A 17,260-nucleotide genomic window follows, 5' to 3' on the forward strand; every position below is an offset into this window, starting at 1 on the left:
TACTTGGTTGTATAATGCCAAACTTGATGAGTGGGAAGGCACTTCACCGACTCAACTATTTGATACCAACAATTAACAAGTATATTTTCCATAATGGCGGCATGGTGGTCGCCTAGTTAGCATGTCCGCCTCACAGTTCAGAGGTCGTGGGTTCCATCCCGGCTCCGGCCTCCCTGTGTGGAGTTTGCATTTTCTCCCCGTGCCTGCGTGGGTTTTCTCCGGGTACTCCGGTTTCCTCCCACATTCCAAAAACATGCATGGTGAGTTGATCGGACTCTCTAAATTGCCCCTTGGTGTGATTGTGAGTGTGGATGTTTGTCTCAGTGTGCCCTGCGATTGGCTGGCAACCAATTCAGGGTGTCCCCCGCCTATTGCCCGAAGACAGCTGGGATAGGCTCCAGCACGCCCCGCGACCCTTGTGAGGATAAGCGTTATCGATAATGGATGGATGGATTTTCCATAATAAGTCCCTTTCAAGCAAAAATTATGAGAACTGTTAAGCTAATAAAACTGCCTCCCAAGTCATTGCAACAGAATGATATTAAACACTTGTGCTTACTCATGTTAGAGATTTTGTCTCACTGTCTTATATGAATGCAGACAGTTGCATGCATTTGCATTGTAGCACAATGAAGTGTGATTGTGACACATCTTATGTGTGAAGAACAGGATGCTTGCGACTGAACCGCACGCCTCTTTGTCTTCACGGCTGTTGCAGGGGTGAAGTGAAGCCAAACTAAGGGAGTCAGGAACCTCATTAGAGAAGCACGATGGATGCTACGACTGCACATGGAAATCTCTGGCAGCCTCTGTAAAAGCTCCTGTTAACTGGTCCACCGGGATACACTTGTTTGGAGCCTTTTGCATAAGGTGTTGGATATATTGTCACGAAGCAGACCTGTAGAAGCTCAGTGTCCAATAGGTTGGCTTTGAGTGAGTGTCTCACAGCAGATGGCATTGCCAGCAGGCCACGGTGGTGCCAGAAGGTTACGCAATGGAATGATGCCTCTAAGACCTGACTGCAACACTGCATGACACATACATGTGCAGGGACACGCTTCCCACACAGTGCCTCGATAATGTAGCAGATACAGTACATCTATACTTCATAATGGATTTCATGGGAGTTGATGAAAATATCATTTGAATCCCCCCAGGTCCTTAATGGTGCCGTGCACAGGTGACTGACGGTTTGAAGCATTCCAGGAAGCGCACAGTGAAGTGACACCCTGACCCTGCTGCCATGACCGCACAAACAGATGGAATTGTAGCTTCCCCACGGCCTGGTCTCCATTTCCGGGTCCTCTCTGGGCACGTGTGCGTCTGCCTGTGGGATATGGGTCAGATGGTCAGCTATCTTAATCGAAAGCATTGCCAAGAAAAGCTCCATTCATTTGGAAGCGAAAAGGGTGTTCTCTTGGCTTCTTTCTTTTTGTGGTTTTTCCGTCTGAGAATATTTGGGTTACTATGTGGCTTGCTGGTACATTGCGCTCGCAGGACCTTTAGCGCGGCGTCTGCGGTGAAGCTTATGAAAGTGGGTGTGTTTGTACACACGAGCATTAAAAAAGGAGCCATTCAGGACCCGCCAAGCACGCTAGGAGGACTTCAATGGAAGCAAGCAAGGTTGAAACGTAAATCAGTTCTTCTTATTTTCCAGCGACGCTCTAATCCTCCTCCATGCTGATTCCTAAGAATGAACCCATGCCAGCGGGATTTGCCAACCACGACGGCAAGCAAGCTTTTCAATGCCATCAGGAGACATTATTGTTGTTTTAACTTGCCAGTGGGCACTGTTAAACAGGAGCCTAAAAACGATTGCTTACCCAGCATACAGTGATCCATTCACATGAGTAAAACTCTCTTTGAATATTCCTATATGAACTTATTGTGTGTATATTTGTGTGCTCAGGTGCATTTGTTAGTGGATTCAAAAGCATGGCTCTCAGAATCTATAATATTTTATGCATTACTCTCTTAAAAGCATCCTTTCACAAACCTTTTACGGTAGCAATTTGAGGTCACACATGCACTGAAAAAAATGAAACATGGGATGAACTTAAAAAAATTGTAGTAATGCGTCATATCCAATATTTGATACTTGGACTGATATCAACAATTCACTCAGTGCAAACTGACATTTTTAACTTTATTATTAAGGTGAAGCAAACAAATTACTTCAAGTGGTTCGTCGTATTTAAACATATTCTTCAGTTCACCCTGAAAGTCTTGGATTTGAACCTGGCAATCTCTGAAATTAAAACACTGCAAAAAAATGCAGACTTTTTCTTGGTTGTCTTTTTCAACAATGGTACTGGTAAAAGCAGTTTACCTGGGAAAAGAATCCATGAATTCAATTTGATATGAGTTGAATTAGTGGAATGGTGCTTGCCACTTGTTTCAGAATTTGCAGGTACAAATCCAAGACTCTCAGGTTGAACTGAAAATGTTTATTTGCAATAAGTAATGAAGCAAGTTTAATCATTTTAAATCAGACCAACCAAATAAGTGGTTTGCTTCATCTTAATAAATTCGTTTGCATAGTAAAAATACAGAACTTAACCGAGTAAATTATTTAAATCAGTCCAACATACAATATTGGATGTGACGGATTAATTCCATTTTTTTAAAAGTCCATTCATCCAATGTTTAGTTTTTTTTTCTAGTGTGGTCCATTCTTGGCCAATCAGAGCAAATGTATTGATTTGGTCAAGCAAGATAAATACAGCAATCACATACATCTGAAAATCAGGCTTTGTGTCATGTAGCTGTGACATACGATTCACTTATTTTGGTAAAGTCTGTCTGCCATTTTGTGTTGTGTGTCAACATGAGATCAGAGATTGCTGGCGTGAAGGATATTGAATTTGCGTAAATGTGTTCGGTTGTGTTATGTGCTGGCTGGTATTTTATGCCCTAACATTACTCTTGGTGTGTTGAAGAAATTTTCAAGGCCCATCAATACTTGAGCAGCGGCGTGGTTGTGTGTGTCTGTAATGAGGCATACCACATCGCATCATCAATATTACATGCTGGCTTAGGGCCACTGGCTCTGCTCTGTGCTCTGTTCAAATATAAAATAATACTTGTCCCAGCTGACCAGCTTGTATCATCTATCGTCTCATCTAAATCCTGACTGAAGAAGTTCAAATAGATTATTATGGGCCATTTAGTTATTAAGCTGTTGCGCGATGACTTTTTCAAGAATTTTCGCAATAAACGGGAGATTTGAAACTGGACGAGAATTACTGAGACTCTCTAGGTCGAGGTTTGGCCGCTTAAGCAGGGGTCGAATAACAGCAGACTTATAAGCTGCTGGTACAGTGTCAGAGGAGAGTGATTTAATATGGTGGGTCCATCCATCCATTATCCAAACCGCTTATCCTCACGAGGGTCGCAGAAGTGCTGCAGCCCATCCCAGCTGTCTTCGGGCAGTGGACTGGGTTCACCCTGAATTGGTTGCCAGACAATCTCCAGGCGCACACAGACAAACAAACATTCACACTCACAATCATATCTAGGGACAATTTAGAGTGTTCAATTAATCCACCATGCATGTTTTGGAAATGTGGGAGGAAACCGGAGTACCCGGAGGAAACCCACGCAGGCACGGGGAGAACATGCAAACTCCACACAGGAAGGCCGGGGCCAGATTCGAACCCACGACCTCTACACTGTGAGGTGGACGTGCTAACCAGTTAATCAACATGCCACCCAAGAGGGAGGATCCTAGGATTATAAACAATTCTTTAACAAGTTTGCCAGGAAGCGGGTCGAGCACGCAAATTGTCTGTTTTGCCGTACTAACCAGTTTTGTTAGGCTTTCAAGAGATGCTTTTTAAAAATGAGATAGGATTGTCAAACAATTATCAGCCATAATGCCCCAATTAACATCAGCAATCACGGAATTCGACAGGGTTTTAGGAACGGTCCTTAATCTCGTCCCTAATGAGCTGAATCTTCTGAGTAAAAAATTGCACAAGATCGTGAGCTGAACGGGAGGAGCTATTGGAGGTCGACTGCTGTTGCGTTATCATTGCCACTGTAACAAATAAAAATGTAGGGTTGTTTTTATTTAGACCAATTCATCTGGAGAAATAGTTTGGGCTAAAACAAGTGCTTCATTGTATATCAGCAAGCTATCGTACCACGCCTGACGGAAGACCTCAAGTTTAGTCGCATTTGCGCTCAAGTTCCCTAAATGATTGTTTAAATGCGCGAATTTCCTCCGTAAACCACGGAATAAGCCGCTTAGGTCGAGTTTTAAGTCTTAATGGTGCTGCGGCGTCAAGCACAGTTACCAGAAAGAACATTGAAATCATTTGTGAGATTCTTAATCAAACCACTATATCGTCACTGTCACGTGAAAAACACTTCTGTCCAATTTTGGAAAAAACAATAATTTTCACGTTAATGCCATGTCCGTAACCCGGAAACACCATTCACGTAAAAATAAGAAAATTGAAAAAAATTGACATACGTGTTTTTCACAGGACAGCAACGGCAGGGCTCAGAGTGCGCAGTAGTGGTTGAAGAACTAATATTGTAACAGTGGTCTTCCTTTTGTACAATGTTTGGCTACTCTATACTGCTATGGGTAGAGACTATGAACATGATGAATGTGTTTGCTGCATGATCTCTGTCAATAGTCATTTGAACCACTCTTCAAATACATCCTCAGTAGACAATGACACTTGGTTACTGGTGATACTTTTCATAATTGACTTCACATTCACAGTAGATATCGGGCTCTTTGTGCCATGTTTAAGTGATTAATGGCCAGATATTTACTCCAGATTTTTTTGTTGCTCTGAGTCATCCCAATGACTATTTGGTGAAATTCCCTGATGCTCCAACACGAACGCATGCACACACACAACTTGCCTCTGTGTTGAATGAGAGTGTTGGCTCCCTTTCCTCCATTATGGCTCCTCATTCCCTTCGGCCAAGTGAGCAGTAGTCAAAAATAAAAGTATGGATGAGAATGATAAAAGCAACCATCAAAGGCCGCCAGCCTGCGCCTGAAGATTGATGTGTGTGTGTGTGTGGGCGTGTGGGTGTGGGGGTGTGCGTGTATGAATAGTACCCGCTCAAGTAACTGGACTTGATCAGATTGGCTCATTTGATCGACTGCAAGTGTGAGATGAGTGTTAATGAGAGTATGTGTAAATAATTTAGTTCTTTCATTTGTATTGATCAGGTAGCGCTGCTCTGCGCAGGCATCACCACCTTTTCATACCTTTTGCCCCCGCTCTGATTTTTTTTTTTTTTTTTCCTCGATGGTAACCTTGTGCTCGCGGCTGCCCTTACGCCTCCACATCAAACGGAGCAGGTACTCTGCTACGAGGGATGGAAAAGTGCAGAAGGTATTTTTTTTTCCCTACGTGATTTCTCAAATGGGAAATGGCTGACAGAGAGAGGGTAAAAAGAGAAACTGCAGGCGGAGAAATCCTTTGTATGCGTGCGTGTAACACTGAGTGTATGTAGAGCGTAATGGAGTGTGTGTAACCTTGATGATGCAGGTCAATGGAAATGTGGAGATAAGTGTGTTGTGTGTATGGAGGCTGGTGAAACCAGGGCTGACATAGTGCATTACATCTATTCTACCACTCCATTAAATACAACATAACACGGCCTTGGATCAATGTGTGTAATGTAAACACTGCCAATATGTCTCAGTGCACTGTGGATTGCATCTGTTGAATAGATAATGTGTTTTGGGAAGCAAAAATAGCACACAAAAGACAAACATGTATTCACAGTATAATGAAATTGCATACATGAACGAAAAGGCCGTTTTCCCTCGTTTAGTGAATATAGTGGTGCTCGAGGTTGACTAATAGGATGCTGCTGCTGCTGTTGCCAAGCAAAATACGCTGCATCTGTCTTTGTGCTTTTCATTTCGATAACTGGTCCGACGTCACCCTGACCAGACTGAGAGAGATTTGACAAAGACCACATAAAGCAAGGGAGCAAAATCTGAAGGTGTGACTGAAAAGTTCAGGATCGATGACACAAAAGCTATATTAATTTTTTTTTTTTACCTTCCAAATACCGGACATATAAACTCTACTCTAGCATCATTAATATATCAGGACTGAAGAAAAAAAATTGATATGTCAGCATAGAACAGAATGAGTGGTGAGTTAAATTATTGAGTCTTTCATATAAAGGAGCAATGAGCTGGTCTACTCTTAAAAGGCCACATAGCACATCAGACATTCACAAAAACACAGGACACGCATTTAGACCCACACGCGCATACACAAACATTAGGCGCCTTGTGTATGTAAGCCTTAATGGAGTCACCCAAACACACAGACAAGCAGGCAGGGCGGGAGACTGGGCCACACAGTCGGCTCTGCCTAGGATCACACAGTCCAAACTCAGCAAGCCTCAGAAGAAGAAGCACCCTGCAACCAAACTGACATGTTGCCATTCAATAACTGAAAACACATCAACGCCGCGGGTGTCACTGCATTTTCTTATTCCACCAAATGCAGAGGGAGATTCCAGGGTCCGTCACTGCCGGCAGCAGGTTATTTTTTCACTCCTCCCGTTAAAGTGTATTTTTTGGGAGTGGGTTCTTCTTGAGGCCAGACTTCTCCCTGGTGTTCGGCTCCGTCTGGCTGGAAGCTGTCCAGCGGTGGAGCTGCCGACTCTGTGGTCCCATCACTCAGGGCCTTTGTTTACAGGGTGGATCAATCGTTAACTTGCTGCGGGTTACACTAAGCTGTAGATCTCAACCGCCGAATAATAGACCTCTGGCAAATTTCTGCCCCGATGCTGATTTTGGTGACCTGAAATGACTGCAAGACTAACTTGACTGTCAGGGTCACAGCCAATTTGCTAATCGGTGCTCTTAAGCAGTAGTCAAAGAGATTTTTTTTTTTTCTTGTTGTCTAGTTTCAAGAAACCTGAGTTTTTATTAAGGGGATTTTTTTGCTGTCTATATTAAGCCATGTTTCCCCCACAGAGTACATTTTTATTCAGTCAGACCCTAAGCTGAATTTGTTTTTACACCTGGTTGTGTAGGTGGGCTGAGCTGCGTTGGTTACATAAATAGTTTGACATTGAGTAACCAACCAATTAAATTAAACAGAGGAGTCCCACGAAAAAGGATAACAATGGATTACATCCATTTTTGAAAAAAAAAAAAAACCCAATACATTTTGTGTTCTTACAGTTCCATGTATGATGTGACTATTGTCTGTTGATGTATGATTAGAACTGTGTCGTGCTACACCAATAAGTACCAAACCAGTTCACATGGTTCTCAACTTACAGGTCTTTAAAACTTTGAGCCATTGAGAATTGGAGGATAAAAACAAACAGACAAAAAAAATACTATCAAACTGACTCTGCTTGTTGGAAATTTGGGTAAATTCTGAGTTCAAGTGTGCACGCTTTCACACCTGCTGTCATATTTCGTTTTCCACTTTAGAGCCTGCAGGGTGTTTTTTTCACTTGCAATTTTATCTTGTTAACGTGTGCTCATTATCATCAGTTCCACAACCTGTGGTCAGTAAACACTTACTATACTATCCATCGTCATCATATGTCTATGTCACACATCTAATTATCTACATTATGTAATCGGTTAACAAAGTCTGAGGCTTGTGCGTTTTATCGGTACAATAGCAATGAACAGTTGGCATTTCGAACAAAACTAAATAATGCAATGCTCTTCTCTCCCCAGTGACCATCTCGACCAGTGTGTCCTTTGATGGTCTATTGGTGACGGGCCTTTACACCTCCACACCCGTCCAGTCTGCTCCCATCCCCGCGCCGGCTGCTTTTGGCTTCGGTAAGTCTTGAGATGTAACCCTCAGTGTGACGTCCTCAACAGTGATCTGAGGGCCAACATAAGCTCTTCATTGCATGCTCAACTTAGCAGGCCCTCACTGATGGCTGCAATGATGAAGTTTCACAGGGCGCACGACCTAGCTCAGTGATCCACATCCGTTCCCAGAATAAGAAGAAGACCACTTCCTCACTCCTGTTGTGACAGGCTATGATAGATGAAGAGTGGGAATACCAGAGGATTTTTATGTCATCTCTGGGAGAAGAAAGCTGAATAAGAGGACTGGACAGTCGAGAATTGAAACGCAGTGTAGAAAAAAGCTAACCCCCAAATTAAACTGTTTAGGAGCTTGTTTAAGAGAAACTAGCACGGGGCTCCAACTAATTCCAACTGTGTTCAGCGTAATAGTGCGGGTTATTTGTAATCGCCTGTTTTTCTTCCTTTCTGTATGTGAAACCAGTTCATGGTGTGAAAAGATTTTCCATTTGTGGTCCATAACTTGTTTTGTAAAACCACATTACTAGACCATAGCTGTCTACTACAATATATGTCCAAAGTATTTGTCATTAGGGCTGGGAGCAGTCAGCATTCTCATTTGTTGAGGTCAAGAATCTGAAGTTTTTCCACACTATGTTCATTCTAACATGCCTGTCATTCATACTGGGATAGAAAACACCTTTCCCCAAGCAGTCCACTCAAAAATCGGAGAAAAGAATTGGCCAAAATGTTTTGGTGAATTATGTAGAATTGTAAAAAATCAGAACAGTGAAAGAAACATGTCTTGCCTCCTTTCCCTTGATTGACTGATCAATTGACTGAAGAGGTATTTTTCAAGGGTCCATAGATAGTCTAGCTGACTTTAATGCAGCTGGTCTGGTCCATCTGTATTCCTTGTCGATTCCTTGACCGACTATTGCAAGGCGTAGTCTTCCCCGATCGGCAAGTCAACTGGGAAAACATTGCGTGATTTTAGATTACATGAAGTGCTATATGTTCCCTTCATATACTACAACATATTCTAGATTTCGTCTTGAGTGTAAATGTACTTTAAATGTATTCACGCAGCCAAGAAGCAGTTGGGTAGAAGCCCACCGTGACCTATTTGTAGACAAACAAAGAGAATGTCCATCAAGTGTGAATAGATGGAGCCCTTGAGTGCAGTGGAGATTTCTCAAGGCCATTTGACCAACACTGAAGAAGTCCTTGGAGAAGAGGCCGACTGGCCCAGAATAGCTGCCCGGTGGGCTCCTTTTATCCAGAGGCTGATTCTTACAATGCAATGCCTACTATTTGGCAGCAATATTTTCTGGAGATGCATTGTGATGCCTAATTAAAAAAAAAAAAAGTTTCACTGCACAGAATGATGGACAATAGCCTATAAAGCTGCATTCCCGACAATCCTGTTACAATTTTTATCATCTATCACATTACATAGAGGGGGATTTTCATCTGTAGGCAATTTGGGTAGGTGTCACATCTGGGGAAAAACCAAGCTTCTCCATAGACAAAGCTTCATCAATTTGCTCGATGAAAGCTGCTGACGTGTAAGAGCCAGAGACACTTTGAAGCACAAGATGTGGACCGCCACTATGTGATTTGCATTGTTGTTGTGACAAGTATTGAAGGCTCTGAGGGGCCCGGGAGGGTCACGCGACTCAACAAGGGAATTTTACAATCCTGGTGTTTTGTGTCTCGGAAGAGGTGTGGCTCTAATCCATCTGAATGGAGGCATGCAAGGAACACAACTACACACATACAGAGACAAACAGAATTCAATCAAGAAATGCACATCCACACTCCAGCTGTGAACAGCTGTTTGAGCCTCTCAGTCGCCTCGACTGGCAGGGGAGCATGTGGCTGACAGATGTATCAGTGTAGGAATCAACACGAGCCTTTGGAAAGCCTTTGCACCGGCACCATTTATAGTTGTCCTGCATCTATTTTATGGTCTGACTATTATATGTTTAAAGTAAATATTAGATTCTTTTTATTAAAGCGTTACACCTAAATTCCAATGACATTCCAAATAGACAACGCAGTGGACTAGTGGTTAGCACACAAGGCCAATTCAAAGACGAGTTACATCAGGCAGCAATGTTTGTTATGTGTTTGGGAGATTCTGTCTTCTGTGGTTTGCCAACTATGGTGGATGTCAGTCGCCAAACAAACAACAGAGAGATGGGGGTCGCACTGCAGAGATGGCTGTATTTATGGCACTCATTCCCTACGCTCATTAAACTCAGTTCAAGATGCTTATTTTCACTCTACTATATTTGCTATATTCGCTCCTACACAGCCGCATACCACGACACACACAGACTTGCGCATGCGTGCGCACTCCAACTGCAAATGGCTGATGAATATTCAGTATCAGAGGGCGGATTCGGGGTAGTGTCACTGGTCCATTGTGACATGTTCGGTAATTTTATTGTTCAGATGTTAGGAGACTTAACGTAAATCTATTTACAGCTGGAAGCTCATCAGTAAAAAAAATCGTGTCACATTAAAAAAACGAATGGTTCAAAGAGTGAATAAATATAAGTAGCGGCTTATGGTCCAAAAAATACGCTAGTGAAATGCCTATCACTCATTACTGATACCCAACGTAGCTGAATAATGGAACAAACGTATTAGAAACACATTTGAGTATGATAATGTATTATCACTTGCCAAACCACAATCGTAAATTATTAGTGTTTTAGGTATTTCTGATACTGCTCTTTGATTGGATCTCATTAGATTATGTACAGTAGGTTTACCTACTATTGTGGCCAGTGAGTGTAGCGCACATGGCAAACAAGGCAAGCAGCGAGGGTGTCTAAACAGACGAGAAAGGGTGTGTGGAGGTTTGTGTTAGAAAGTTGTTTAGTGGTTGGTGTGGTCGGACGAGGCTGTAATTCCACAGTTCACTGTGTCACTCTTACTCAACCTCATTAAACCAGTGCAGAAAGTTGCAATGCTCTTCTTCTGTGTGCCCTTTATATGTCATTGGTGGGTGGTGGGGATTTGTGGGGTCTCTCACATCAAATCGTAGAGAGACACACAATCCAGACGCCATAGCATGGAGACAATGAAGGGAGCATTTTATTGGCTTTCTTTCATTCTGAATAACAAGGCCCTTCGCACTGCATTTGTATAAAAGTGTGAGGCTTTGGGAGGGCTGATGTTTTACTGCGTCAGAAGGACTCAACACCCACTCATTGTCAAATTAGCTCAATGGGGCCATTGGGCTGCTAGTCGGGGTAATGTGAACAGTGTCACATTTTCTGCTTAGAGCCAGGAGATTCACTGGCTGGCTCACCACAGACTTTTTAGGCTGGTGTTATTACTCAGCTGTGGCGAGTGCGGAATCAGTCAAGATGGAGATAAAAACATTGTTTGTGGGAGCCAGACACGGTTAAGAAAGAGGGGATGTAGAATGACCGTTTTTTTTTTTTTTTTTTTTAATATGCCACTTCATAAAATTGCCTGACACAACAGTGGAACTGTTTCACTGTGCCAGGGACTCAGTGTGGTATTTTGGGCATTTTATAATCTCAACATGCATTTGTAATGTGGGTTAGTGTGTAAAATGGATCATGTTGTGCTATTGCGTTGAGCAGTGAAGATGATGTCTCAAGAGCAACTTCAGTGTTGCCTGACTCAGCTGCTGGAGAATTCCAACTGCTTCATGTTTTTCCCCCATTGACATTTATTCCATTTAGAGCTCTTTGTTTCCATTCCAGCCTTTTGGCTACACAGTCTTCCACCCATTATCCTCTGGGGATTTCTATTCAGGACAACAGCAAATTGGCATATTTTTGTTTATATGTTTATCGGCATTTTACACAACAACAGTTGGCTGTAGTGCTACACTGCAATTATGAGGTGATTAAACCCCAGAGGCAGGAACTTTGATGGAAATAACCGTCTCATGGTCCAATTGCTCCTATAATGGCCAAATGTTTTGTATCACGTCTAAAAAATAAAATAAAAAAAAATAAAAAAGCAAGAGTGCATATCCCTTGTAAAAGTCTGCCTCAATGTTGAATTTATGGGGATGAACCAAAGTTTTTATTGCAGAGGCCTGAAATTAATGAGCAGAAAAGCAAAGCAAAGTGGTGAGATTAAAGTGAAGGCAATGAGTGCAGAGCGGGAGGAGGAATTTGGAGTGCATGAAAAGTGGCAAATGGCGAGCAATGAAAAGGAGAGAGTGAGGAGGGGGATGAGAGAGAGTGGACGGGAGCGTGATGGGATGGCGTTCCATCACACCCGGTGTCTGGGTGGCTGATTGGTGTTTCCGTACCGATGCTAAGCTTCTCAGAACACGGTCATTGATGGATGGCTCATTCGAGGGGTGATGTTTATTTTGTCATTCATTTGCATATTTGTATGCATTTGCGGCATTGCTCTCTTTTGCCAGCAAGGGCCTGTCCTCATCTCAGTATGATGGAACTGGCTGGCTGACAAACGGACAGCTTATTGACAGGGACGTTTAGCCCCCAGTCTGTCCTCATGACGGATGGCCTCCTGCTCACACACGAGCTATTAGAGATGAAATTCGGCTGCACCTTGACCTGTGGAGGAGGGCACAGGTCGAAATTGCAATCATTCGGCATGAAAACATGCACAGAAATATAGAGACTCACATTCTTATTATAGTGAACCGCTATTTCCATTTACATGGATTAAAACACACTATTTAAAATATTGCTTAACACCTTGCTCTCTCTTGCTGTCAAGAGTTTTTTCATTGTTTTTTTTTCCATTTTTCCACACTGAGGAAATGAGAAGACTCATTCTCACAGTTATCCAAATAAGGCAACGTGTTTTTGTTTCAAGCTTTGGTTTACTGCCAGTTGAAGTTTACTGTTAAATTAAGGAAACACTGCATATTTAGGCACCTAAATTCTCAACCAAATCATATAATTTAATCAAACAAAAGTCTGCTAGCATAATGCTAACAAATACTGTAATGCAAAACACCATAGATGATGGTATGATGTTATTTATAATTAAGATTTATAAAACTTTAAACAATAGCTAGCTCAACACAGGGCGGCATGGTAGTCGACTGGTTAGCACGTCCGCCTCACAGTTCAGAGGTCGTGGGTTCAATCCTGGCTCCATCCTCCCTGTGTGGGTTTGCATGTTCTCCCCGTGCCTGCGTGGGTTTTCTCCGGGTTCTCCGGTTTCCTCCCACATTCCAAAAACATGCGTGGTAAGTTGATTGGACGCTCTAAATTGCCCCTAGGTGTGATTGTGAGTGCGGATGTTTGTTTGTCTCTGTGTGCCCTGTGATTGGCTGGCAATCAATTCGGGGTGTCCCCCGCCTACTGCCCGAAGACAGCTGGGATAGGCTCCAGCACTCTCCGCGACCCTTGTGAGGATAAGCGGATTGGATAATGAATGGACGGATACTTCAACACACGGGGAGCAGCAACACGTATAAATAAAGTACAGTGGGTTAAGATGAGTGACCCAACTTTATTTGTTCAAGGTACAAAATGTCGATATGTGGCTTGTTGTTGTCACTCTCAGCTGAAAGCTACTGTCAAACCTGACATAAAACAAACAGACTGACACATTGTGTATTTGAATCAACCATATAGCCTCCACTACCTTAATGCTAACATAGAGTGGGAAACTCAATTGGCACACAGGCTAACAATTAGCATCTATAGGTACCTAGAAAGCCCCTGGGTCCTCTCTTTTTCTAGCTAAATATTTTTGGTGTAAACAAATGGCCAACTCAATTTATCATGGTAAATTTAAGTTTCTCAAAATGTTCCTGTGTAAAAGGGGATAATGTTGGCGATGTCAACTTAAAATGACATCACTGATGCTCAGGTCTCAGGTAACGACCAATCACTGCTCATCTTGTGAACGTCACATGACCAAATTCAGAAAAACAGGTGAGCTGTGTTTGGTCTTTCCCTGAGCCCTGAGCAACTGTGATTTCATTTTCAGTTGACAGCAAGTGGCAAAATGGTCGTCCCCTTAGATGGCTAAAAACTGCTGGATTTTGCTGCGTAATTCAGATTCGGCAAACGCAATATTAATCAGAATACCATGTTCAGATAAATGCGGCCTCATATTATTGTAAAGAACATTTTTGACTTGACTTCCCCTTTAAGAATGTCACCGTACATGCAATCATGCTTTTAAATTGTGGTTTCCACCGTCATCCATCTTATGACTGAAGGCCGGCTGTCTTCTCCCTCTCACCAGCCGAGCCCGATTGAATGTCGGCTGATGAGCGATGGCAGCTCACCATGTCGCTGTTTACGCAAACACACTCACACTGCTGAACAAAGCCGCTACCTCTTCTGACGCGCATCTCCCCTGAGAGTGCAAGTGTATTTCCTCATACCCAACATACCACCCCTACTAATACACCTCTCATCATCTCAGCTCCCTGCTGAGTGTGTGTGTGGAGGGGAAAGAGGTATGCTCTAGCGAAAGCCTGGCGCAGGGCGAAGGAAGGGGCGAGGGAAGGCGTTCCCATGGGGGAGAGAAGCTGTCAGTCCCTGGGAGACTTCAAACACGTTGCCTCCCTGTGATCAGCCCGCTTCCTGGTTCTATGCTGACAGCTCCCTGACTGCGCCACTTACGCTTCCTCAGACACACACACACATGCGATGTAATAGATGCACACCCGCACATACACTCACCACCACGAGAGCACCCGAACCCTCTGACTTATCTATTCATTCCGCAACACGTCCTCGCATTCAAGATGCGCACATCTGCTCTGACATCCTTCATTATAATAACCTTGAACGTTGACACCCGTTCTTGTGAGCCCCAAACTGTTGATGCTTGGCTAGCAGTTGAAAAGAAGGGAAGCAAGTTGGCGCTGGCAGCAGCAGCAGCAGCAGCAGCAGCAGCAGTCAAGGTGGTGAGGATGTTCATTAAGATGATGATGACTTATCTCAGCCATTACTTCTTCCCCGCTCAGGGCTGCGACGTCGCAAGGCGCGCGGCTCCTCGTGATGGATTCATTAGTGCAGAAGATGAAATGAGTTGTCAGGGCCAAGGGTTTGTTTGTGCTCTCCGAGGCACAAACTTGGGAGTGGAGATCGACCGGGACGGCTTGTTGTAATGCTTGCTGCCTTTTCTGGCCTGCACCTCATGAGTCTTCGTTCCTTCTCCTTCATAATGCCAAGAGGCTGATAACAGGTGGCAAAACATTGGGCTCCTTCTCTGAATCCCAAGGACGCTTGGGTGATGATGCATCACAAGCCGAGTCTGTCTGTGTGCTAAGCTCCCCTGCCTGTAAGTTAAAAGCAAACCTTCAAAGAATTCAGAGGAGAACCGCCTCCATTATTAATTCAAGCGATATCAAGAGCAGAGTCCAGACCAGCGCATTAGCGATGGCCGTACCTCCCGGCGGAATTGTTCTCGCCTCTCAGGTGAGATGGAGGTACACCTTTACCTTTCCCTGCTGTTCACTAGCCCTTCATTAGGCGTGCTTGTCTTTGTCTAGCCTTGCATGCTTGATCACAAACTTGTATAAACCTTTAAATATGGAAGCACATTATAACCTTTGCTGTTTCCCTCATGCGAACAAGGCAGAAAGCTGCCTATGATGGATTTCAAAGCAGTGTGCAAGTGTGTACTGGCCATTTTCTAATCTGTATTATTCCATTTCATTTTTTCTTTCCTGTTGGAAAGCAGCAGGCGTAGGCCGTTGCGCCAATGTGTGGTCTCACTTGAGCTGGAGTTATTTTCTGCCACGCTGGGAGATTGGTTCCATGCCAGAAAGCAGGAGAGGTAGAAAAATAGACGGCATTTGACTCCGAGACTCGTATTTCTGCGCACACTATCGGGTTTGCGTCAGTTCCAGCACAAAAGGCGAGTTGACTTTGAAGTATGGCTTCCGTGGCGTCATGTTCCATACCTCCACATGCACCTTTCAAAGTGAGTGGGCAGCTGTGGGCTCAGCGTGCAAACGCAGGAAAAGTGATTTTACAAAGCCTTCTCGTCCTCTGAGCTCTATTCATATTTAAAGTTCCCTTGCAGGGAGTGTTAAAACAGTTGAAGTGCTCCCTGCTACTGCGAGATGAGGAGGATGTGTCGAGATTCTACAGATTTCGTCTCCCCTTAAACCACTTGATCGGACCTGTCCGTCCACTCTTTTAAAGCCTCAAAGCACCTCTAGGCTCACCCAGATTCAATCTGACCCATATTTCGTCCGGCAAAAATTGTTTTTAACCTCCTGTGTTTGTCGCTCTCCTTCAGAACCAGGCAGTAGACATATTAGTCCGCTGCCTCTCAGCTCCAAACCCCGACCGTATTCACAATTAATCGCACTAAAACGCAATTAGCATGTCACATGCATGCTGTGGAGCAAGGGCGACATGCTTTTGCTTCCCCTCGGCTTTGCGCTGGCCCTTCACCTGTCGCCGTGGGTGTCGCTCATTCCCGACATGTATGTCAGGACACAGCCCGCGAGAGCGCAGCCCCACCAGTTTGTTTATTTGCGGTCTGGCGCCGCACGGACGTGGGTGCTAGAAATGAGCACGAGTCAAATCAGATTAATTAATCCCCGGCTCAAACTATTAGTCGAGGAGTCGCGTTGAATTAAAAATCAAATTAGCCTTGGCGCCTGCCGGTAAAGCTGCTGTGATGTGCGCCTGCCAAGCCACGGTGACACACATCCACAGAAGGCTCATGGCTGTCACTGATGGATGGACGTGTGGCGGGATGGAGAGGAAGAGTGGGTGCACAAGGACAAACGGAATAGCAACTTGGTGACTTTGCCATCCCATGTGGAAAGTTTCTCCTTGGGCTCCCAGTTGGCTGACCTCCCATGGTTGCGCCTCCGCAGGCTCCAGTTGGTCCACCAGCACCAAGTCATGTCACTCCAGCGTGACCTTTCAGTCGCACTTCACCCCGATGGGTTATATAATGTTCTCATCTTGAGCTTGACCGGCTCTTTTTTAATTGTATACTTCTACAAATAATAAAATCAAAGTGCCAGCTAAGGTTGTGGCATTCAGAATAAGTTAACTCATTCACTGCCATTAACGAATTTACTTGTCTTTTCACAGTCCAGCCATTCAATCCCAGGAATTCGCTGTATTTGTATTTTTTTCATTTTTTTTTTCAAATGTTTGGCTAAAAGAGGGTCTGAAAATATCTGGCGAATGAATGAGTTAAAAAGCTGATGACTGACTACTAGGAAGAAATAAACACACAAGGTTGAAATTATTAACTATTAAAACATAGTTAACCATGTTTTTACATTTGCAAAGCTTACATTTCAAAATGGTGTCCACTGATAGTGTAGTGGTACACACGCCTGAGTTGTGTGCGGGCAGCGTGGGATCGATTCCCGCTCAGTGACAGTGTCTATGTGTGCCCTGCGACTGGCTGGCGACCAGTTCAGGTTGTAGTCTGCCTTCGCCCAATGACGGCTGGGATAGGCTCCAGCAACTCCCCGCGACCCTATATAGGATAAGCGGTTTGGAAGAT

At 43.9% G+C, this 17,260-nt stretch overlaps 1 protein-coding gene across 3 annotated transcripts in view; it reads left to right on the forward strand.

Moving 5' to 3' along the window:
• Window positions 1-17,260, forward strand: part of reln (reelin) — a 94,154-nt gene that overhangs the window by 13,901 nt on the left and 62,993 nt on the right. For all 3 annotated transcript variants that reach the window (XM_086027857.1, XM_086027858.1, XM_086027859.1), the window contains exon 2: window positions 7,697-7,804. In XM_086027857.1, the coding sequence (XP_085883983.1) occupies window positions 7,697-7,804 (108 nt within the window). The remainder of the gene's footprint in view (window positions 1-7,696; window positions 7,805-17,260) is intronic.

This window comes from Filicampus tigris, chromosome 4 (assembly GCF_054856515.1).
Source record: "Filicampus tigris isolate MCC_2025a chromosome 4, RoL_Ftig_1.0, whole genome shotgun sequence".
Taxonomy (NCBI): domain Eukaryota; kingdom Metazoa; phylum Chordata; class Actinopteri; order Syngnathiformes; family Syngnathidae; genus Filicampus; species Filicampus tigris.